At 48.5% G+C, this 23,755-nt stretch overlaps 1 protein-coding gene across 2 annotated transcripts in view; it reads left to right on the top strand.

Annotated features, from left to right (window-relative positions):
- The window catches only part of PCDH19 (protocadherin 19), a 59,176-nt gene that overhangs the window by 10,519 nt on the left and 24,902 nt on the right, over positions 1–23,755 (top strand). The window contains exons 3-4 of one of the 2 annotated variants that reach the window (XM_065077872.1): positions 17,056–17,114; positions 20,112–20,281. In XM_065077872.1, the coding sequence (XP_064933944.1) occupies positions 17,056–17,114; positions 20,112–20,281 (229 nt within the window). Of the gene's footprint in view, positions 1–17,055; positions 17,115–20,108; positions 20,282–23,755 lie in introns of both variants that reach the window. The other variant, XM_021284448.2, reaches the window with a different exon arrangement.

The raw sequence follows: 23,755 nt of genomic DNA, 5'->3' as shown, positions 1-23,755 counted from the left end.
TGGCTATCTGGCGGTGTTAACTAAAGCACATTTCTACAACACACAAAGATTTTTGTTTTGTAAGAAATGAAATCAGCATGGCTGTTCCTCTTTCTCTGTCATTTCTCTACTTGTCAATTCTTTCTTCCCCTCCAGCTTATCCTCCTCTACTCCACTAGCCTTAAAAAGCCCCCAAAGTGTCTGTTATAATCACATTTTGTGTGTTACAACCAGAATGAATGTATTCACTTTAATATGCTGGGTTTGAGGAAATCAGTTTCTGTCTGGTATAACAGACAATTCGTTATAAACCATGCCATTTAGAAGTGAAGGGCCTTGCTTTAGTGTAACGCTAGGGAAACGTCAGGATACATAATTGGAAGGGATTTGGCTTGCTTCTGAGTAATACTGTGTATAAAGCAGGGAAAAAAAAAGGAGAAAAGGAGATAATTTCCAACCCAGAGAAAGTTTGTGGTGCTGAGGCATGCCAGGCTGTTGAAATAAGGCTTATTTTCAGCAGAGATAATAATTAAAGCATTATCAGCGATGATGTTCGACTAGTCGGAAGGCTGATTTTGCAGCGAGCGTTGCCAGTCTTGTTTTCTCCTTGGGAGGTCACTGTAACTCAGCACTTTTTGTGCCTGCGATGCGCAGTGATGGGTAAGCACAGGTCAGGGCTCCCATCGGTGCCCTGCATCTCCCTGCCCCTGCATCCCTCTCCGGGAGCTACCCGCAGCTTTTATTCTCTGTGAGGCAGCCAAAGAGGAGCGATGCTTCCAGCTTTAAGTAGCGACTGGAACCCCAAACCTCCCTAGATGTTCTCCCTACTCACTCCAAAATCTGTCCTGAAATCACAAGTCCCATCCAGCAAATCCCTCGGCTTAACTCCTCCCAAAGCGTTTTGTGTATCGCTGCACATTCCCTGACCTCTCTGAGTGTCAGAGGCTGACACGATGGAAATCAGCAGCTTTTTATTTCATTCCAAGGTCAGCTGGACCACATTACGCATCTCCTGACGTGACTCCTCCAAGCTCTCCGTTTGGAAAAATTCTTTTGAATACCTTGCAACAGAGATAAATGTGTCACCTCCTGTTCACATTTAACCGCGTCTCTCACCGATGGCCATGCTCGCTGGGCTGGTTCTTAGATGAGCCCGTAGTTCAACACTGTTTGGCTTTTGGATGGGTGATACCGGGTTGTGACACCATCCCAGCACATCTTTGGGTTTTCCAAGGGTTTTCTAGCCCCTAGTGGGATCCTGGCAGGGTGGGACCAAGGGGGTTTGCTGCAAGGGTCCATGGAGGAATTAGGGCTGTTGTTAGATGTGGTGGCAGTAGCCACGCTGTATTTACAGTAAAACCCCTCTCCTTTGATGGCAAGACCTGTATATAATGACACAATGATTATATAGTTATATATTACATACTGTATATTACATGTTATATACTATATGTGATAATATACACAATATTTTTATAAGCATATAAAAAGTGTATATAGAATGTTACCTGTTGTACCCAGTTATGTAAATAAATATACAATATGGCATATAACTATATAACTAGATATATATAATTGGTTTTTATGCAATTAGTTTGGGTTTTATGTCTCACTTTTACTGAAAGTAGAGAGGCTTGTCTTGTTTTCCTTTTAGTAAATTTGAATTTCTGATGCATATTTTATTTCTGATGCCCGTCTTACTTGTCAAGTCTATAGAAACAGCAAACAGCTCCTGCAACTATATTTACATGGCAGACAAGAATTTTTCCTTAAATTAGGAAGGATTTTTAGGACTTTTTTTTTTTTTTTAATCACATCAAAAGGGTTGTCTCACACACTATTTATGGCCTTCCTTGTAGTAGTTTCCAAATTAGCTCCTGTTGTATTGAGCGATTTGAACTCTGTGGTTTCTCCCTATCTTTTACTTTGCATAAAGCACACAGTGGATGCAAAGGCATCGTTAAGGCCAAGTGCAGGTCACCTTTGAACAACCTCATGCACATCTGCTCGGAAGAGCCGTATCTTCCAGCTGCCACCTCCTGAAGTCCCTCCTGCGGGCTCCTCCCAGGTCCCTGGGCTCCTGCCCTCACTGAGGGTGCCCTGCTTGGATCTTTCCTAAATTCCCATTACGGCAAGGGCAGAGCCCTGCCTGCCCTTCCTCCCCTGCCCACCTCCATCTGCAGGGGCTTTTCCCCAGCACAGGTTGTGGGTTCTCCAGTGATGAACCCTCCATCTCTCCTGGGGACCTCTCACCCCTCTGACGGTGGCTTCTGCCCCCATGTGAGGGCTCAGATTTGGGGACACCCTGCCCGCTCCACCATCCCTGCCAGGCTGCCTGCAGGGCTGGGCATGGCCTCGCTTCAATAAGTGATTAGGTATTGCTCCCCATAGAGGCTAGAAGTTGAGTTCCAATCATTCTCTGTTAATTAAAATACAGGATGGTCTTATTTGTAGCATAAATAGTTGTAATCTGTGTACTTATAAGTGTAATTATAATGTAAATTAGAGCGTGCTCTGAATTGGCAATGGATGGGGTGCTCTGCAGGCAGTGCTACCCTTGCAAGATTGTCTACTGGGGTGCTCCATGGTCCTGGTCCCCACTGTCCCCAGGAGATTATCACCCAGGGCTCAGCAAAGGGACATAGGGGCTGTAGGTGGCTCCCGATTTCCCTGTCCCTGCTGAGGCAGAGCTTGCCCCTGGCACCCCTTGGAGGTTTTGCCAGAGAAGAGACCACAGCTTCGTTGCTTCAGTGTCTCCCTCTAGTTTCTAGACTAAATTTGGAGTGAAGTAATGGCTTCTGTCAGCTGGACAAGTGATTAGTACTTAGCCTCGACGTGACTCCCTGTTTAACACGGAATTGCGGAGAGCTTTCATTAGGTTGGCGAAGGTGTGTGTAGTGGCTGCGGATGCCGCAGTGGACAGATGTGCATGGCAGGTATCGAACTTCGTGCATCCTCTGATAGAAACCTCAGCACCCTGCAGGTACCCCGTGCCACTTCTCCTGACACCCAGTAAATAAGGTAGGTTTGGCATAAGTAGTGTAGGTTTCTGTGCATGGGAGCCGTGTAGATGGGGTCCTCGTCTTGACACCCTGTTGGCCACTGGAGATCTGGATGTGAATCCTTCCTGGTTCTCACGGGGATCTGGAGCTTGTTGGATTATCCTGTTGTTTGTAACGGCAGGTGTATGCCACAGGGCAGGTTTTAAAATTCCCGTGTTGGTGGATTGCATTAACCCATCCTAAGTCAGGTATGTAAAATTCCATTAAGCGAAAACCCTCTGGCATTTTCTCACCCGTGCTTGAGCTCTGCAGGCTACGCTAATGCAGTGCGTTTGCTCATCTATTAGGAGGATGATGGCTTTAAAATAATAACATTTATCTTTGGCAGCGGACTTACAATAGTGCATGCCGAGTACAATTTTGTGAAAGGCTCTGCAGATGTTGCTTCATTCAATCTGGGTCAAAAAGAGTGCTTAGAATCATAAAGGTTAGAAAGAGATCAAATAATTTGGTGGTTTTATTGCTGAATAATGTACTTGGAAAATATCATTCACCATTATTAGACTAAGTGAGTACAGAAAACACAGGACTCAATAGTCATTTCTCAGTATTGGCTGATTTTACTGTTTTTATAATGTAGCTAAATTCCCTGTTATTGATTCTAGCATTGATTATAGATCTGGAAATCTAAATGTATGTGCTGGTGGGAGCACATGGGAGTTGGACAATTAGGGAATTAGGCTTCCACACCTCCCCGCAGCGCCTGGCAGTGGGCAGATTGATACTGCTTTTGGGGAGCTGTTGGGGTTTTGGGGAGCTGTTTTTACAAGCAAAGACTGTAGAAACAAAAACAAAACGCAGGAAAACCACCCATTTTATGTGTGTTCTTTTCCATGCCTGCGAGCTTATGTAAACTCGGTCACGCGAACCCAGATGGGCTGGGATGCCAGCACCGGGATGGGGCTCAGTGCCCAGGCCTGCGACTCCTGTCACCTGCTCCCTCCCGGACTTTTCATATTCAGATTCACATCTGGATGCTCTGGCAGGGACCCAGCCTCGGTGACATTTAGTAATCAAATCCACACGGCTGTTGGCTTAGAAACAGCATCCAAACCTGTGTGCCCGGTGAAATGTTTTTCCAGGCATTTGCGAGCAGTTCCTCTGCTTTCTTGTTCAGCCTCCCCGCGCATGTGTCCACTCTCTGTGGTGAAATAACGTGCTTGGGCTGAGATCCTACCCCAGATGTGGATTTGTTGTAGGGGCTGGGTTAGTGAGAGACCAAAGCCATGGTCCTATATGGGCTCAGCATCCTGTGGTGAGCTTGTGGACCAGAGCTGGCAGCATTGCGGTGGGAGCCATGGGCTCCTGCCGGACTGGGGCTCACTTAGCCGCACGATGGATTCCTTTGTTTGGGGGGAAAATAAAAACGAGACAAATTTTGGAATATATTAATCTCTTGTTCTCTGCACTTAGTTGTTGTCAGCATTAGTATGCCATTAACACATGCTCATTAGGAGGAGAATGATTATACCCTGCAGAATATGGGGGAAACCTTCATTAGGCACTAACATATTGAACCGAGCTGCAAACTTCACTTGGGAAAACTGGAGAAGGTTCTGCCCAGCATCAGGTTTCCCTAATTTCTCCTTGTTGGTCTGATAAAAGCACCTCGTCTTCTACCACGTGCTTTGGGCCAGGGTTGCGGGTGATGTGCAGGTGAGCCTGGGCTCAGGCTTCAGCACTGAAATCCTTCTCAGGACCTCAAATCCATCTTCTCCCAGGTCGAAGATGTCCTCACAGGAGCTTATTTTGGCAAATGAAGAAGATGCGAGCCCTTGTCCACCCTCTGTGGGCTGTACTGCCTCCTTAGCCTTAACAAGATGAAATCTTCGCAGAGCTGGGAGATGCTCCGGGAGCAGATTTGTTGAGAAAGGAGGTGTCATTTCTACATCCTCGCTTTTCACACTGTAACGACATTTTAAGCGTTCATCTGGCCTTGCTGCCTCCAGTCTGAAGCCATAACCTGCCATGTGTGACAGGGCAATTGCTCGCCCCGGTGATGATTACAGCAGAGCCCGGCATTGCTCCCTTGTTTGCTCGGCTTGAGGCATGTGCGTGGTGCTCTCTTAAAGTCAATCAATAAGAATAATTGCAAGTTCAGGTGGGGGTGAGGGAGCAGAGTGCTGTAGCAGACAAATATTTGCAGATTAAGATCCTGCTTACATGCAGATGCCTCTTGTGATAGGTAACAAGAGATGGACAATAAGGACCATATGTGGTATTTAATCAGAATTTATTCTAAATGGGGTGATTTCATAGATTTCCATGGAGCTGACAGCTGTCCCCTGTATTAAACGTGAGTGTGCTGCCTTTGCCCCACTGCCCTTTCTGCCTGGGGTTTTGCAGGATTTTACAGTGTTGACGGCAGGGTGTTGTGGTCCTGTCACCCCTCACCTCTGCCTAGGTACAGCCAGAGGGAATCCTACAGATCAGCAAAGGAAAAATGGTATTCGATGGGCCTGTTTTTCCCATTGTGGAGGTGAATTGGAAGCGTACCCAGTTCCGGAGCACAGGAAGCCTCTGGGTGACCTAGCCCTTTCTTTTTTGTGCCTGAGCAGGCTCGGGAGCTGGGTAAAGCTGGACTGGGGAATGCTGTGCTGGGTAAAGCTGGACTGGGTAAAGCTGGGATGGGTGATGCTGGGCTGGGCGATGCCACTGCATGCAGGATGACCAGCACCCATGGGATGTGCTGGACCTGCAGCTGGTTGTGTGGAGACCCAAATGGAGGGTTGGAAGGTTTCTGCCTGCAGAGATGGAGACAGAGAGGGCTGAAGCTGCCCGCCCTGGCTCACGTTGCCTTCAACCCTTTTGACATTGATTTTGAAACCTGGTAATGGGGAATTACACCACAACCAGAGAGGTGAACTGTGGTTATCTGACATTGATGGAGATGGAAATGAGGTGGCGAAGTGAGGCAGCAACACATGACAAGTCAGACTTGGAAGCTTTTGGTGTCTACCAGTGCCTTCTTTAGAAGCACAGTACCATCTCCAGGCTTGTGGTGACTGGACAGACAGACAGATGGACACCCTAACTGTCAAGGAAGAGGGTCAGTGACCATCCCAGCTTCACCCAACTTCTTCGTGGTTATTTCTTCTCCGATGTTAATGAGTTCTCCCTCTCAGCCCGCTGTACTGTCCGCAGGCAGAGCAGCCACAGGCTCCATCTAATCACATCTCGCCACATTGGAAATGTGGCTGCGTCCATTTGCTGGATGCTGCGTGACTCATGTAATCACCATGCGAAATGCATCATTCATAAACTGTTTAGCGCGACCTTTTGTCCAGTAGCACTAATTATTATTATCACAGAAGCCCAGTAAACTAGACTAGTAATTATCAGGGATTTATTTGAATGGACAGCTAAGCTATTCTTGGCAAGTTAGTCAAAGCAGTTGTCATGACAGCCACACAAATGTGTCTTATGAATTGGGTTAATTAGGGTAATTAATAACTGTTGTTTTGCCCTTTTTAACAAGGTATTGCCTAGACACTATCAAAAAATAGCAATTGTACCTAACAGAAATAGTCATCTTCTAGCAGCAACCTTCAAATCACAAAACCAAAGTAGTAAATACCCGTTGGGTTGTTGTTTCACAAAGCAACGTGTCATCCTTCTCCTTGCACAAAAGCAAGGAGCAAAAGGCTCTGTTGTAATATTTCTGCTGAGCTTCCCCTGCTGCGCAGTGTTATCTAGAGACTGGTCGTCATCATTATTGATATTATTGTTATTTATTTTAATGCTGTGCTGCTCCGAGCTGTAGTCACAGAGGGGTCACAGCCGTGCCCGGCTCTGTGGAGGTGTCGAGGGCAGCCCGAAGGTGCTCCCATCGCTCGAACTCTGCAAGTGGCAAGACTTAAAGACAATTTTAAAGTCACGACCATAAATTATTATTGATTTCTTGGTGCAACGTCACCATCCTCATCAGTCTGGCTGGTGCCAAGGTGCCGAGTCCTCGCTTGGCAGAGCGTCTGCTTCTTTCAAAGGAAGGGTTTTGCTGAATAAATGGTTTTGGTTTTGTCATGGTTGTTGCTGATATTGAGTAATTGTGGTGACTAAAGCTCTTATTAACCAAGTAGCACCAAAAAGCCTCAAAAAGAAAAAAACAAAACAAAACCATGTTTCCCATCCCAGGGAGCTGCCTTGTGGGGGGTTTGCGGCTCGTGGTGGTGACGGTCACCGTCCCACACCGGTGGGCTGGATGGATGCTTGTTGGCACAGAGCACTGTCTCCCCAAGGGCTGCAAGGTTTGGCGCTGATTATTATAAATGGCCCAAGATTACAGATATGACTGAGGAATATTATGTAAGTTTTGTAGAAAAATGACCTGAATAGTTGAGTGAAGGCTCTGGCTGGTTCTCCAGCTGCACCGAACCCTGTCTATTTATATCACCTCTGGGCTTTCGAAGCCTTCTTTTAACTAAAGCTTATTTGATAACACACATCTTTTAAAAAAGAAAAGACTAAAAAAGAAATGAAGGAGAAAAAGGGGGGAAAAAACCCTAAAGAAAAACACCTCTATGGAGAAGGTAGGGTTTTAATGAAGAAATATTTTACACCATTCTCGTACAACCTTAGGGCTAATAGCCTGGAACTGGTACTTTGGCTCCTTAAAAAGCCCAACAAGACAAGCCAATTACGGCCTCTGAAACATTTTTATTTTTAGTTCCTTGTAATAGCAATTCATCCTCGGCTATGGTACATTAACTGGAAGGAACAAGAAGTAGTAAGGTTTTGGCATCTTTGTAATAACCAAGGGGCTGTGTTTACCAGGCTGTTCATAACGCGGGTGGCTGGCGGGCAGGGGGAGCGGGTAGCATGGGGATGGAGAGGAGACCCAGTTAGCGCCAGAACAGAGATCCACTGTCCTGGTGAGTGCTTTATTGTCATCTATTTCTCTACAGTTTATTCTGGGAGAAAACAGGCTCTTGTTGGGCTAAATTCCTGTTTCCCAGCACCTTGGAGTTTGTGGAGAGGCTCAGAGGGGAGGAAGGGCTCTTCAGAGGGTGCTGGTGTGTCCCCAAGGGTGCTGGAGCCAGAGTGGCTGTTTTGGGGACAGCAGGTTTTGAAGGGGAGCTGAACCGATCTGGGCTTTGCATCCCATTCCCCACCCGGGCTCTGCACACAATGCTGCGGCCGTCGCGGGTGGCAATGGCAGCAAGGCCAGTCCTGCTCAGTTTTTCTGTCAGTCTCACGGCTGCAGGGGAATTTTGTGGGCTGGGGAGCTGCATTTTCCTGCCCAAGTATGGAAAAATATTAAAATAGGGGAAAGCTGGTTTTGATAAATAATTTAGTTGTGGAGCAAAATCCCCTTGAGTCTTGGAGCGGGAGCTGGCTGAGGCTATCCTGATTGCAAGCCTTCCCGTGCAATTACAGCCAAACAATGTAAATGATAACAGAGTGCGCACACGGGGCAGTGTTTGCCTCAGTTTTATTATCTGCCGTTGCAGGGAGTTTTAGCTGAAGCTGGGCGGGAGCTGCTGGTGCAGAGGTTCCACTGCGGAGCTGGGCAAGGGTGCGTGCGGCCACGTGCTGGGGTGAAACACTTGTGTCAACAAGTCTGTAGGTGATATGGAGAGCACTCGCTGCTTGCTCAAAATTGAGAAAAAATGGGGCTTGCACTAAGACACGGGGCAGGGATGAGGTCCCCCTGCACTCGTCCTACACCCCCTTGCCAAATTTCTCCCCACTAAGCCATGAAGCGTGGAAATCCTCCGACGACTGCTGCGAGCTCCCTTGCACGCCACTCTTGGGTGCCTTGGGGTGTCCCTGTCTCCTCCGGGATGCCAAGCGGAGTGAGGCACCCCTGTGGCAGCTGGCACCACCTGAGCCCGGCTGCCCCATTCGGTGCCCAGCCCCATTTCAGCGAGACCGTGTCCCCCCGCCCGCCCTGGGGCCTGTGCACCCTCAGGGATGCAGCAGTGGGGTGGCTGCCTGGGCATCCCGTCACTCTGATGTGCCGAGCTGGCGGCAGCATCTCACGCCTTCTCTATTTATAGCTCATCTGCAAGGATTTTTTGGGTTTTCTTTTCTTTTTTTCTTGTTTGTTTGTTTTTTTTTTTTTTTTTTCAGTAACAAATCTGTGATTTCTCCTGTTCCCTACAAAACACATCAGTCTGACCTGCTGCTCCAGAAGGTGAATGACAAGGAGTTTTATTTAGCCCCAGCGATGGGAACACTTAAAAAAAGGTTCCTCTGTTATATTTGTTTTCATCCCTAATGGCAGGAGGCAGGGAAAGGACAGTTCTGAAAGGTTTTTTAACAAATCTGTAAGTCATGCCCCATTACCCTGGGGCTGCTGATTAGATCCAGATTGTTTCTCGCACTACTTAGGGAGGGGTGTAGTCCACGCTGGGAGCTGCATGCACAGATCCATTATATATCTCAAAGTCCCAGGCATAGGCAATGGGGAAAAAAAAACCCCTTTTATTAGGTTTATTGCCTATTGTATCCCCATATGGATTTTTCCTCAACATATCAAGGCAGCCTCCCCGTGCAGAAAGCTGTGCCCCAGGGGTCTGGCAAGCTCAGCCCCGTGCCCATCATTTGGCACCCAAGAGGGAGGTATCACCCCCAGTGCCCCAAAATCCCTCCTGTCCCATCCCTGGGGGGCCACTGGGCAGCTGCCGGGGCATTGCCAGCCTCCTGGCTGCTCACGGTCCAGGGAAGGTGTCTGTACACTCTTGCCTAGGAAGCACGCCCCCCTTTTGGGTCAGTATTTTGCTTTTTGATCGATTTTGGGGTGATGGTGCCAAGTGGGTGCCCAGCTAAAGGTGCCTGCCCCGGTGGTGCTGCTGGAGGGACCCCTGTGCCACGGCCACCAAAAAGCTTTGGGTTATAGGTGCTGTCTGAATGTAAGTAAGGCAGGTTTTTTTATTATTGCATTTTTGCTCTTCATAACCATACTGTAGATTTTCTGATATGTTGACAAATTCAACCGGGTGACACTATTTGTGGCTTTGAGGAGCGTAATTATGGCTTCATTGTGTGTTGCCGTTCTCAGGATTCAATCTGGGTTTCTAATCCTATACCCTTTTTCAAAATCACATCACAGCAGCTCCTTTCCTCCTGCCTCTGATCCATTTTCAGGAAAAAAAAATGAGAAAGCCTGTATTTATTTGAGGAGGGGACAGGAGTTCAGTGTGGATTAGTGGGCATGCCTGTGCCATAATACAATCTAGTTTCATACTGCTCATTCTGATGAGTGAGGTGATGCTAAAGGATGAACTCTCACAGCGATTTCTCTGCGATGCTTTTTATTTCATCAAGAGAAAATGGAGGCTGGACTCAGTTCCTTTCGGTGTTTAATAATGTCCATCAGAACCAAATGCCTTTTATTTAAGCCGCAGTAATAATTAGAGGGTCGGTGGTGTTAAGCAGCCATGGAGTCTGGCTCTGAGGAATGTTCATTGTGCCTCATTAAATTTGGAATTAGTGCTTAAAAGGTCAGAAATAAATATTCTGTTTATATTTCGGGGATAGTAAATCTAAATGGATGCTGTGTTTGCACATCCTCGTCTCTGCTTGTTCCTGCTGAACTGCGCGAGGCACTGCTCTATTTGGTTTAGGCAGCAATCAGAGCATTTGCAAAAAAGCTCAACCCCAAAACCAACCCTGGTTTCATTGATCAAGGGCAGGAAAATGATCTGCTGTATTACATCTAATTATAAAACATCAATATCAGATGCTAAATGCACTTACTTTTTCATAGGCACTATGCTGCTGGTTTACAGTTTGCAATCTCCTGTATTATGGGCTTTAGCAGTGAGCTGGGGTGTAGGGAAATAGCTGCAAAGGGAGATGCCAGAGGTCAGATCCTTTTAGCCTTTATTGAACCCCTCCAGGTGACTGCCTTCATAAGAGCCAAGTTGCTTCACGTTTTCTTTCCGTCTTGCCTGGGGCTGTTGAAGCAGCAGAAGTGCATCCCGCTGCCCCACGGCTTGTGCTCCAGAGCCCATGGAATGCTGGAGCTGCTGATGGGGACTGGTGGCCAACTGGGTCCTTTCTAAAGACCCTGACCCCACAGGGTTCTCTGAGCCACAGCTCAGCCGATGGAGGGTGCTGGGCTCCTTGGGAAGCCCCATTATGTCCATCAGCATCTGCTGATTTTCCCCAGGGTTGGAGCACCTGTGGTTATTTGGGTAGAGTTTGCACAAACGTTTAATCCAAAGCTTTGGGCTGGTGCTGAAATCTCTGCCCTCCACTGTGCTGATGCTGGAAAATGGGAAATATGTGTCTGTCTCCTGCTACCTCTTACCAGGCTGTGGCCAGGAGGCTCAGGACCCTCACCTATGGGTGCGGGCATTGCAGATGCCATCGGCAGCCAAATGGAGCTGGTGGCATCGTGGGGATGGAGGAGCAGAGGTCCCCAAGTGGGTCAGGCACCGGGCAGGTCTCCAGCCACTGGTCCTTGCCCCTGCCTGATGCTCCGAGGCAGCCGTGTCCTCGTCAGCAGCCGGTAGCGCAGGGGCTAATTACACGGCATCACATGCAATGGAGGAAAATCTCTCCTGACATCCTTTGTGATGCTCTCCAGCCCGGAGCTGGATCCAATGAGTCTCCTGCTGGTGTGCAGGAGAGACACCAGCCTTGCTGGGCATGAGAGCACCAGCATGAGCCTGGATATTCCTCTCGAGGCCACAGGTCTGGATTTTGGGGCTGTTTGGTGGGGTTTTGTACCGCACCTGCTCCCAGTGGAAAGCAGTCTCAGACTGCTTATTTATTTCCCACGGGGTGAAAGCAGCTTGCTAAAAGATAATGACTTTCCCTCATTGCTGATCTAGACTTCATTTGACCTGGTCCCTATTTTGAAATTTTCTCTGTTTCCCAAGTGCAGCTGGAGTGTTTTTATTTAATTTGCATGAGTTCTATATCACCTGCAATATAGTTCAAACCATAAGAACTAAGTGCTGGTGAGGTCTCCTAACAGGCAGCAACAGTTTTATTGCAGATGCTGGAGCCTCTGATTGAGTGGCCCATGGAGAACAAGACCCAGGACACAGGAGGACCAGGAGAAGCAGTTTTACAAGCCCTGCCCTTCCCACCAGGGAATGCCAGTGGATTTTTGGGGAATGATTTGCTATTTCTGTGGTCCCTGCTGATGCCTGCAGCATGGAGGGAAGGTCAGGAGACTGGTGCTCCTGGTGAACATGTGCAGCTCAATGCAGAGAATGAGAAGTCATTGAGTGTTTTGGGAAGATTTTCTGAAACCCAAAAGGAGATGTGCACATTGCAGCCTTGGAGAAAGGTCCACTTTATTTTTTAATAATAAAAGGTGACATGCAAGCTTTATTAACAAGGCACGTAGGGGAAAAAGAAAAGGCTCAAGGGATAACCCTGAAAAAGTGACGCTAAATGTGTCATTTTTATGAAGCTGATTTTGTGAAGGGTCCCTACATGCTTTGGCAGGAGGTTGCAGCAGGTTTACAATAATTTGTAGAAAGATAGAAATGTTTTCACCCTGAAGTGAGAAGAAGGGCAAAAATCCTGCGCTAAGATGCTTTAGAGTCGTCTGCCGAGGTGGAGGCTGGCGGTGGGACCGATACCTGTCACTTTGGATCGCGAGAGATGGGACCAGCTTTGAACAACCAAGAACCTTGCCGGGGGGCTGATGTGTGGACCAGGGAGCCAAACACTCCATCAAGAGCCTGGGTCCAGACACAGCGGGCAAAGCTGAATTTTCACCTCCACAGAGTTTGATTTGAAAGACGACACGTTTGAAATTGCTGAAAAGTGGGAAGAGTGAGAAAGAGCCAGATCTGAGCATCCTCCCTGATGGGCAGGGACACGGCTCGGGACACGTCCCCAAACCCTGGGGACTGACTCCAGCCTGCATCCTCTGTTTCTCCATCAGTCCACAGCCGTGGTTGTGCCCGGAGTCACTGCAGCTCGCTGACCTTTCCACTGGCACTTGCGTTAATTCCCCTTAAATCACCTTTGGATCCTTTGGGGTTTATTTCTGTTTTTAAGGCAGAGAGTGAGCAGCCGTTAGAGCAGCGCCCTGTTGCTAACGGGCTGTTTGGTAATGGGGAAGTCACCCCCCTGGATATCCAGGTCGAGCAGAGTTGTACTGACGTTTGTACATATTTATTTATTTATTTTTTTAATTTAATGGAATTGGCAATCCTCAACCAAAAGTAACCATTGGGGGAAAAAAATGTTTAAAATTTCCCTGCTGATTGCTCAATTCTGAGTGTGTCTGTTGTTATATTTATGTTTATGTTGCTAAGGCAGCAGTTAAAAGCATTTTTCAAATTAGGCACTGGTAAGCTGGATGCCGAGCCAGGGCTCTCTCTCTGATGGCATCGACACCAACATGCCTGCAGCTGGAAAGCAAATCCTGAGCCCGGAGGACAACAGGGACTTCTTTCCTCAAAGAGAAATTCAGGGTGAGACCACAGACTTTATGTCGGGTGTTATTTGGCGCTTCCTGATGTCTCGGATGTGTTGCTTCTTTGTAGCACAGAAGGTCTGGTCCTGACAATCATGAGCACGTTTTATTCGTGTTACGATGGGCAGGAGATAAGAATTGACAGCGCTGTTCGGGAGGTTCTTGCCATGCCCGGCTCTGGACATGGAAAGGGGAGGCTGGGCTCAAGGCTGGGCTCCCTTTGATTTTTACAGGAGTGATACTGATCAATGAGAAAGGAACAGTTTGTTTGCTTTTGCCAAAATAACGAAGAAGATGAGGGCTGGCCTCTCGATGATGCCCTTTCATCCGTGCCAGCCAGCCTTACCTTTTCCCTCTTTTTTGTGCTTTGACTTTGTTCTTTGGGCCTCATTAAGAGAGGGAGCGGATCCTTTCCCAATTAAAATGTTGACATGTTGGAGACGTTCTCCTTCCCTGTCGTTTTGCCTCTGTTTGTAAGTGATCGTGCTTCGCAGGATGAACTAGAATTAAATCAAGTGAACTTCACTTGAATAATGCAAGCTATAAAGCAGCCCTTCTCCATGAAAAATCTCATTTCTTTTTTATTTTTCTGTTCTGATCCCCTAGCCTGCATGGAGATAACCTTGATGGATAATCCCATAGCTGAGGAGAGGTCTCGTAAACTGCTGGGATGACTTGTGCACCCGCAGGAACGTGCTGGTGCAGCAGGACAGGCAGCCCTTGCCAAGGGTGCAAACCCCCAGCCCAGGGAAACACATTTCCCATCCTTGTGGCCACATCACTCATTGTCGTGTCCAGAATCTGGAAGTAATTAGCATCAGTCGTGCTGCCTTCGGTGGCAAAGGGGATTCACAGCCTGGGAACGGATGCTGTGACTGACCCCGTGGGAGCCCAGGGCCTTACAGATGGACTTGGGGGTTGTGTCTGCATTAGTGACGTGGTACAGAGCATCCCAAGCTGGGGGACATGTGGACCAGGGAGTCAAAACAGGTAATTTGCTCGTCGGTGAATGATTTCAGCTGGGCTGGGATCTGGACTTTTCTTTTGGTCAGGAATCAATAGCAAAGCTCCCAGTGGTGTTGGTCAGAGGGGAATTCAGCATGAGGTCTGTGTCTGGGCTGTGGCAGGAGATGTGATGGTAGCACGTGTGGTATTTCCTCAGCCTGCGGTGGGGTTTTGGTGACACCAGTTGAGCATTCTCTGCAGGTGGCCCCGGGTGTCCCTTGGCTCCTGAAGCCTGGGCTATGCGGTGTCAGTTCTCTGAGTAATTGAAGCTCTATGGTGTACCTGTATATAACGAAATTTGCTCTCCGCATCCTCCCACCCACTCGTTCTGCTCCTGGATTTTCCAGGGCTGAGAAGCACGTGCATGGGGTTGAAGCTGATGGGGGTGGTGGGTACAAAGGGGTCTCATGGTGCTGCTGGGCATGGTTATGGGGCTGGGGACATGTGGACATTGCCAGCTGAGGCTCAGGGCTTGCTGGAGCTGTTCTCATATCCATCAGTGCAGGGCGATGGAGGGGGCTCCCCACCGAGCAGGGATTGCTCTGAAACTGGCTCCGATCCCTCCTGCCCTCCAACACTTGGCTGCCCTCAGAGCCTGTTTGTGGGGCTGGGGTCTCCTGTGGGGCTTCTGGGGGGGATGCCATGGGTGGCATCCCTCCACATGTGATGACAGCACCAGGATTGATGGATAAACACAGGATCAGGCTTTTTCTGTGGTGTTTAAGCTCTTGGGCGTCACGTATTTTAAAAATACATGTGTCCGTTTGCTCCTGAGCTCTAACCATCAAAGTCGTCCTGCAGGACCGAGGATGCAGGAACTGCAGGGACCAGTAGTTTGTGCAGTAAATCTCCTGCGTGACTCTCCAGCAGTAATTACTATGTGAAAGTAATAACCGAGCTGTGCTGAGTGCTTGGCCAACTCCCCCAGCTCACAGCTCCTTGCATGTTTCTCTCTGGGAGGCTCCTGTTTGCTAAATTAGATATTGTGCTGTATTTCAGAAAAGGTCACACTTAACCAACGCTGCCTTTGCTTTATTATCTTGGCAGAGCAGTGTAACCTCTGCCGGGGTACGATTGGATTTCACATTCGGCTCTACTGCAGCAGCCCCGCTCCCTGCATCCTGCCGTTGTGATTACGTTAGCAGCAGACTCTGCTTTCCTTTATTTATTGAGGCATTAAAGTTGCATGCATTTATTTTTACCATGTTCATAATTGCCATAAAAACAGGCCATAGTATCCCAGCGCGGCTCTTTGGGAAGGAGAGCGGCTGCGGGGCCAGGTCGAGGAGGAGCCGTGGTGGAGGAGGCAGGACAGGGCTGACTGTCCCCGCTCCTGGCCTGGGGGGATGCTGCTGTCAGCCCAGAGGAAGCGGGGCAGGGCAGAGTCTGTCCCTTCTGCTGCCCAGGGTGCCTGGTGGGGACAAGGAGCAACCACCAGGCCAGGTGAATGGTGAGCCCGGGTGGGATCTCTGCAGATCTGGGAGGGCTTTAGGTGGATGGATAGGTAGATGGATGGGTGGATGGACGGATGGATGGATGGATGGACGGACTGGGGTGCTTGACTCAGGCAGAGAGACCTGCATCCTCCTCTGTCCCTGAAGCTCAGGAAAGATTCTGGCCAGGTCATGCAGATCCCACCATGTTTCAGCACATGGCTTCTACCGTGGCTCACCATGCATCACCCACCACATCTCACCATGAAACGGCCACTGCATCCCACTATGCAGCTCCCACCATGTCCCACTGCTCAGCTCCCACACCTCCTGCCATGCAACAGCCACTGCATCCCACCATATGGGTCCCACCTTATGGGTCCCACCACATACCACCGTCAATCTCCCACCATGTCCCACCAAGCAGCTCCCTCCTGGGTGGTAACACCCTGCTCTCTTATGTTAGAGAACAGAACTTGTCTAACACTTCCCTGCCTTCTGGTTGCCTCTTTTGGTCCCTTTCGTGCTGCAAGCACCAGAAATCCAGGGCTATGTAATCTGAGGTTAAAAGACAGTGTTTCAAGTGCAGAGTGAGTTAGTGGGTTTTGCTTGCAAATGACAGATCCATTGACTTTTCTCCCCGGCTTTCACTCCCCTATAACTTTTAAGCATGTCACCCATTGTTTGCTTTTTTATTAATAACAGAGCCCACTGTCTCTGCAAATGAAATGATGTAAAACAAAGAAAAGTGCCCGCATTAAATTCTCTGACAGGGGATTACCTTGCTGACATTTACATATCTATGCAATAAATATTTTAACATGTTAATTATACACTAATAAGAAAAATACCTTTTGAACTTTCAGTCAAATTGACACACACGGAACTGAGTCCATCAGGGAATTAAAAGCAATTAGTTTTGTAACAGAGCATGGTCGCATTGTTTCTTCTCTGCAAATTGTTCTGTGGTCACCAGACAGCCTTTTTTTTTAGTGAAAGCTGGTGGAAAGACTGACAGGGACTGGAGTTTTGTGTGCCAGGCTCTGTCCTGCTCGCTGGGGTCTGTCCCATGCCAGGATGCTCCTTCCCTCCCATGGGCTTTTGTCCTGGCCCTGCAAACACGCCTGTTCCCAGTCATGGGGAATTCAGACTTGTAACCATCTCCCTTTTCTTTCCCTCATTCCAGACTGAAAACTACTCCTTCGATTCCAACTACGTGAACAGCAGAGCTCATTTAATAAAAAGGTACGTAGGCTCACTTGAAATAACTTGGGTTTGCCCAGCCAAATACTGATTATTTAATGTTCTTCCTTACTGCGTTATATACTACTTGCTTTTTTAAATATGCAAAATGTTTCAAGAGTAATCATTTGATTTTAAAAACAGTATTTACTTCCTATTAAGCCCCATTGCTCTTGGTTTGCAATAAAAGCAAGTCTTTTTTCCTTCTCTTTGGCTCCTTCGCACTGGGAAGTTGCAGTGAGTTAGGTGGAGTGCTGTTACCCTGACGACTTTCAGATTCATAGAGTTTATTCTATTTGAATGCACAAGAATAAAATGATAGATTTGGATGGTGAAATCTCCCTGCTGTGTGAGGCGGGGGAAAAGAAAAAAAAATCTCATTTGGGAGCAGGTAATTGGGTTGGATACACACTCACTGTTTTAGTTTGAATACTGAGGCAAAACAGCACTTTGCTCGGTTTTTCTCTTCCAGGGCTAAAAAGGAAATCATCAGTTCAGTTGCAACCTGGCAATTACCCTTGAGGGAATGTAACCCTTTAGATAAAGTACTGGTACCTTCAGAGCTTAGCAGTGGTGAAGAAATGTGTCGGGGAGGTTAATGCCGGGGTTACACGGTTGAACCCCCTTGGTTGTGTTAGCTAGAGGTGAGCATCGCCCCGTGGGGTTGGCGGCCAGGGTTGTCCCTGTCTCCCCGGTTGTCCCAACCGACACAGCACGATAAATGCTCATCAGGAGGCAGGAGGGCTGCAGGGCAGGATGGGGATGCGGGAGATGACCATCAGCTCGTCACCCACCTCTGTCCCCGCTTCTCCCCCAGGACCGGCCAAGGTGTGCAGGGACAAGCCATGCCCGACTCTGTGCTGACGGCTCTGCAGAAGCCATCGTGGTAGCAGGGGTGTAACAGAGAGCAGGAACTGGCCCTGAACTATAGAGATCTGATCTGAGCAGTAAAAAAATCCAATTATCTGCCTGGCTGAGATCCCAGTTGTTTACATCTTAAAAATATAAGGAGGAAGGGAGCTGTGAGCGCATTGTTTAAGCAGCTCGGGTTCAGCTGGCGAAGGGCAGGTGTATTTGGCTGCATGGCTCACGATGTTTAACGATGCCCAGGCGATGGCTTGCCTGCGCCATGCCGCTCCTCGCCAGAGAGTCTGCAGGCATACTGAAAAAAAACCCAAATCTATTAATCTTTCCTCATTCACACCTAAGATAAAGGCAAGCGGCGTTCCCGCCTGCCGCAGCAGGGCTTACTTCGAGGCTGTATTGTTTGGGAAATGCTGCTGCTGCCGATTCCCCGAGACCTGCCCATCCTTTAGAGAAGTGTCAGCCGCGGAAACGTGTCTTGTGGCTGCTGCATTATGGTCTGGTTCACTGCAGGGGAGATAAATGCGTTTTAACAGGGGTTGCCTGCGTATTGTGAACGGCAGCTCTGTGTAGGACAGCATTTCCCCTCTCTTTCTGCCTTTGTCTTATACCTTAAGTACAACGGGTGCCGGGAATGCTGTGCAGACATGTAAGAACAAAAAATATTTTCTGTAACATACTGTGGCATCATTTTCATCCTTTGCCTTTATGAACATGTTGTAGCTCTTCTATCTTTGGTGAGTGAATCTCCTCAAATCCAGCACTTTAATTAATCTATTTGTACTTTTCCTGTGTTGTCTGCCTGCCTCTCCCGCTCGTCTACGTGCACACAAATGAATTGTAGATTTGTAGTGCTTTCTTAACTTAAAATTCTTTGATGTTGCCTGGAATCAAAGTCAGTGGCTTCAACAGGGACATCTTTATTTAAAAGGTAATGTTTGAAGGTTTACCAATTTATATGTATTTCGAGCTCCCCCCTTGTGTGCTTTTGCAAAGCATCAGATGGTAGGTGGTCTGCTTGGTTTCCGTGGAGACGCAAAAGGGCTTTTCAAAGTAATGAAAATCTCCAGCTCTTTGGGGCTTTGAAGCACAGGCTGCTTCTTCCACCAGCGTTTCACACCAAATCAGCCAGCAAGAAAGTTTGGGGTTGTGGGTGCAGGTGGATCCCCATTGATGGGCACAGATTTCCCATGCCAAGGCTGGTGTGGAAGGAGGTGCGGGGTGGGTGACTCCAGGACATCCTGATGACTGTGTGACCTGGGGCAGGTGCATCTGGAGATGTCCCTGTGGTTCACAGCTGGGTGTCCTGGGACATCACCCCTCACAGGACAGTGGGAGAAGCAAAAGGACCTGAATGCAGCCAGAAATGAAACTCTTCCATCCCTCCAGCCTGGGACCTGGGTGCCATGGGGTGATGGAGCTGCTCAGCCCTTGGAGGAAATTTGGGGGGCAGTTCAGCTCTCAGGTCTCCCCAGCAGTGGCTGTGCTTGCTGGGCATGTCAAAGCGTTCAACTGTGTATCAGCTCTCCTTAAAGCTGTTTGAACTCGGACCTGGAATCACTGGATTATTTTTAAAAATAAGAACGGCATCATCATCATAAAAAGCAATTCCCATTTCTAGGAAGGTGTTTGTTTTCAAACTTTAAGCAATTACGATTTGGCCTATAACCTAAAAAAAATGGGTTTACTGTGTAACTTCAATATGAGGTAATATGACTTGAGGGAGCCTAGTTATACAAACAGATTGTTTAATGTATATGTTTAATTTTTTTTTTTATATCCTGCTTCACTTCCAGCTTCCATCATCCCCACAGCAGCTTGGTCCCCAGGCTCACACTGTACCCATGGGCAGAAGCAGCATGTGAGGTGGTGCAGGCTGGATGTTGTGTTTTGGGGTGCGAGGGTGCTGAGCAAGCAGTGCCTCTTTGTGTTCCCTGCCCCAGTTCTCCATGCTGGGGGAGCAGTCCCAGCCCTGCAGCTGTGTGCTGGGGATGGCAGGGGACCTCTCTGTCTCTGCAGGACATGGGGCTGAGCGGTGATAGTCATGCCATCACCGCAAGTCTCGCTGCAGTGCTGTGGGGTGGTGAGGACCACCTTGTCATACCCAGTAAGTCATGTCTGTGTCTCCCCCAGCAGCTCCACGTTCAAGGACTTGGAGGGGAACAGCCTGAAGGACAGCGGCCACGAGGAAAGCGACCAGACGGACAGTGAGCACGACGTGCAGAGGGGCCTCTACTGTGACACGGCCGTCAACGATGTGCTGAACAGCAGCGTCCCCTCTGTGGGGTCCCAGGGCCCCGAGCAAGGTGAGCCACCACTGTGTGTCCTGGGGGGCTGCCCACCACCCATCTGACCTCTGTGTGGTGGCTCCGGTGCTGCCTCGGTGGATGCACAATAAGGATGCTTAGCACTTGCTGGGGATAACGATGTACATTGTCAGAGCTCTGGGTAGATATAAATTAATCTTCATGCCACGCCTTTCAGGTAAGCGAGCAGTTAGGATTATCCCCTGTTTGACAGGCAGAAAACCCAAGGCCCTGAGCATCTGTCAGACAGCGAGTGAGCGGTGGAGCTGGGATTAGGGCTGGAATTACGGGTGTTGTGCCCAGGACTGGTCCCTGCCGGGCTCCTCCCTGGAGCACAGACCATGCGCCCATCCCAGTGTGCTCCGCTTCCCGTCTCCAGAGCTTGTGTGCTGTCCAGGCAACTTTTCCAAAAGGTCAGAGAAGTGTGCAGGCAATTAGTCAGGCATCCCATGAGGGATTAACTCAGGCCAGCGGGCAAGGGTTTTGTATCTTTTCCCCTGAAAAGGCGGTGGGGTTTCAGCTCTTACGCATCCCCACATGCAGCGATGAAGTCTGCTCTGAAACCAGACTGGTATTAGCTAGAGGAAAGAAGTCAGAGGAGTTCAGCTGAGCCCAACCCGTCGTTTGTACTTGGGCATGAATGTCGCTTTTAATGTCTGACGGATGCAAACATCCTATGCAAACATCCTGTCTTTTTCAATTAAGAAGCCTGAATTCGGTTTGGTGCTCTGGCTCAGGGGAGCCTCGGGGCTCTTGGCTATATCTTGAGATAAGCTGTAGCTGAGGCTCAACTGGAAGCCCCACTGCTAAAAGACTTAAGGATATGAAAACAAAATGCTGTGATTATGAACTGGTCTTCAGCTGTTTAATTCAATTCATGGTAAACATCATTAAAAGCCTTTGTTTTGCTGTCATAAAAGAGTCAAACCGGGGAGAGAGAGTTCTTGCCATCTGCGCTGCTGAATGTGAGGTTTTTTCTGGGGAGAAGCTGATCGCTGTATTAATTCTCGATAGAGTCTGTTAAATGGCTGTAGTTAACCCTGTAAGACTCCGCAAGGAGGGAAACACAGAGGTCACCTACCCATTCCACGCTGCCAGCCACGCTAATTGGAGAGGGATGGCATCCGCAGCGATAATGTATTTCCAGACAACCCTACTGTGGCCAAAGATGAAAAAAATTAAACATTTATATAACTGTACGGTGGCAGTTTAATTCTCCGCGGACCGGCGCCGTGTCAGAGAATGCAGGCTGATAGCTATCATTTATTATTCTTCTATTACAAAGAAATGCTTTTTCATTTTGATCAGGAGAGGGTTTCCTAAGGATGTGTTTGCAGTAAGGGATGACTGTGGGAGCAAAAATATTCATAATTGATTCCTGTCCTGTTGAATGGTCTGAGCAACATCTGTTAATTTTTTGTCACATTTCTTCGGCAAAAAAGGCCAATCTCAGTGGACGGCAGATAGGGTTTTACAGAGATTACATTTCTGATAAGTCTGCGTGCTGGCTCTGTTGTGCACCAGATAACAATGCAAATAAGTTTGAGAGAATGAGTTGGAGGCAGAGCTCGTTGGAGGAGTCAGATGGAAATAAATATGGCCCAAACCACTGGAACACGAACTCACTGAGTATAAAATACTCCCCCAGGCAGATATGCTGGGGGGGGAGCTCTCTTGTCCTGGGACCCACGCTGTCTCATGCGGAGGAGTAGGGAGGACTTGCCTGAGAGGTTGTTGGGGTGTTCATGGAGCAAAGAGAGGAGCAGCGCAGGCGGGAAGGTTAGCAGTTACTGTCACAGAAGCTGAGAAAAAGGTTAAAGAGAATATTTTCTGAGCTGATTTGTTGAGCAGGGACTGCAGAAAATAATCAGGAAAATCAAGACACTGAGATGATGGTGATAACAACAGTTCCTGCATGATTAAAGCGATGGTTTTGGCATGGTAATTTTTACTCAGTTTTGGGTCAGAGCGGTGAGGCAGAGAGGAAACACAAGTTCAATGCCAAGGATGTGTGGGACCAGGGGGCTGACCACTGCCCTGAGGACACAGTCCACGACTGAAGGGCAGCTCATGGCCAATTTTCAGATAATTTGGGAGTCTTTATCTGCTTGGTGGGTAATCCTGGATCTCCCAAGGCAATACGCTGGTTGGCAGAAACCTTTTCAGCTCGGTGGTAGAGGACGATCCCTCTGTGGTGGCACCAGGGGTTTAGCATAGACCTATCTGACCAGCCTTTGCCTACTGAGATGCTGGATTCCTGCAGTAGGAGGTAGGCATGGGGTAGGCATGGATGGGTCCAATCTCCTTTAGTGTTCTTAAACCAGTACCTGAGCCCAGCATTGGTGGTAAGTACGTGGCCATGGGAGCCTCAGGGACCTGCTGCAGATGCTTAGTGGCCTCAGGGCCATCTACCCCTTCGCTGCCCTGGTGCCGCTCTTGAGTGGGAGTGACACCAGCTGCCAGTCCCACTGGCAGGAGCCCTTTGGAAATGACCTAGATTTCCAGAAAAATTGCAAACTAATGTGGAGGGTGTTGAACTTCAGTGGGCAGCAGCAGGTCATCAGAAATACCACCTGGAGCTCAGCCACATTGCTTATTTTGGGAGCAGGACTTCTGCCCAGTCCCTCTTTACCTCAGGATCTTAATTATTGATTATAAATTCTTCAGCTGAAAATATTGCTCTAATTGCTCTAATATATACCCAATTTGGAGTTCATTGTTGCCCAGAATTGTTTTCCTTCCCCTGCTAATTGATACCAAAAGGGATGCTAAGGAAGGTGGGTGCCGGTGCTGCTCCACCTTTTGCGATTGCCTCACTGCCGTTTAGTTGTTTGTTTATTTGTGGAGGTGTTAAGCACTGCTAGAAGTTTATATGTGCTCCTTTCCCAACTGCGTCCTCAGCTGAAATTCCAAACAGATTTGTTTGAGAACCGGGGGATTTGAAGTGTCTGTTGGATCTCGGCGATGTTTTGGATTGGCTGGAGAAGTCTGTTGGAAGATAGGGTTAAGTTCTGGCGTCTCCCTTTGTATCTCGGCCTATTTCATCCCAGGTCAAGAGAGTCGAGGGAGGTTCTCCTGTCCCTCTACTCTGCCCTGGTGAGACCGCATCTGGAATATTGTGTCCAGTTCTGGGCCCCTCAGTTCCAGAAGGACAGGGAACTGCTGGAGAGAGTCCAGTGGAGGGCAACAAAGATGATCAAGGGAGTGGAGCACCTCCCGTGTGAGGAAAGGCTGAGGGAGATGGGGCTCTTTAGTTTGGAGGAGACTGAGGGGCGACCTCATTCTTGGTTATAAATATATAAAGGGTGAGTGTCAGGAGGATGGAGCCAGGCTCTTCTCGGTGACAACCAATGGTAAGACAAGGGGTAATGGTTGCAAACTGGAACACAGAGTTCCACTTAAATATGAGAAGAAACTTCTCAGTGAGGGTGGCAGAGCCTGGCCCAGGCTGCTCAGGGAGGTTGTGGAGTCTCC

Source organism: Columba livia, chromosome 12 (assembly GCF_036013475.1).
Source record: "Columba livia isolate bColLiv1 breed racing homer chromosome 12, bColLiv1.pat.W.v2, whole genome shotgun sequence".
NCBI classification, from domain to species: domain Eukaryota; kingdom Metazoa; phylum Chordata; class Aves; order Columbiformes; family Columbidae; genus Columba; species Columba livia.
This window is presented reverse-complemented; position numbering and strand designations above follow the sequence as displayed.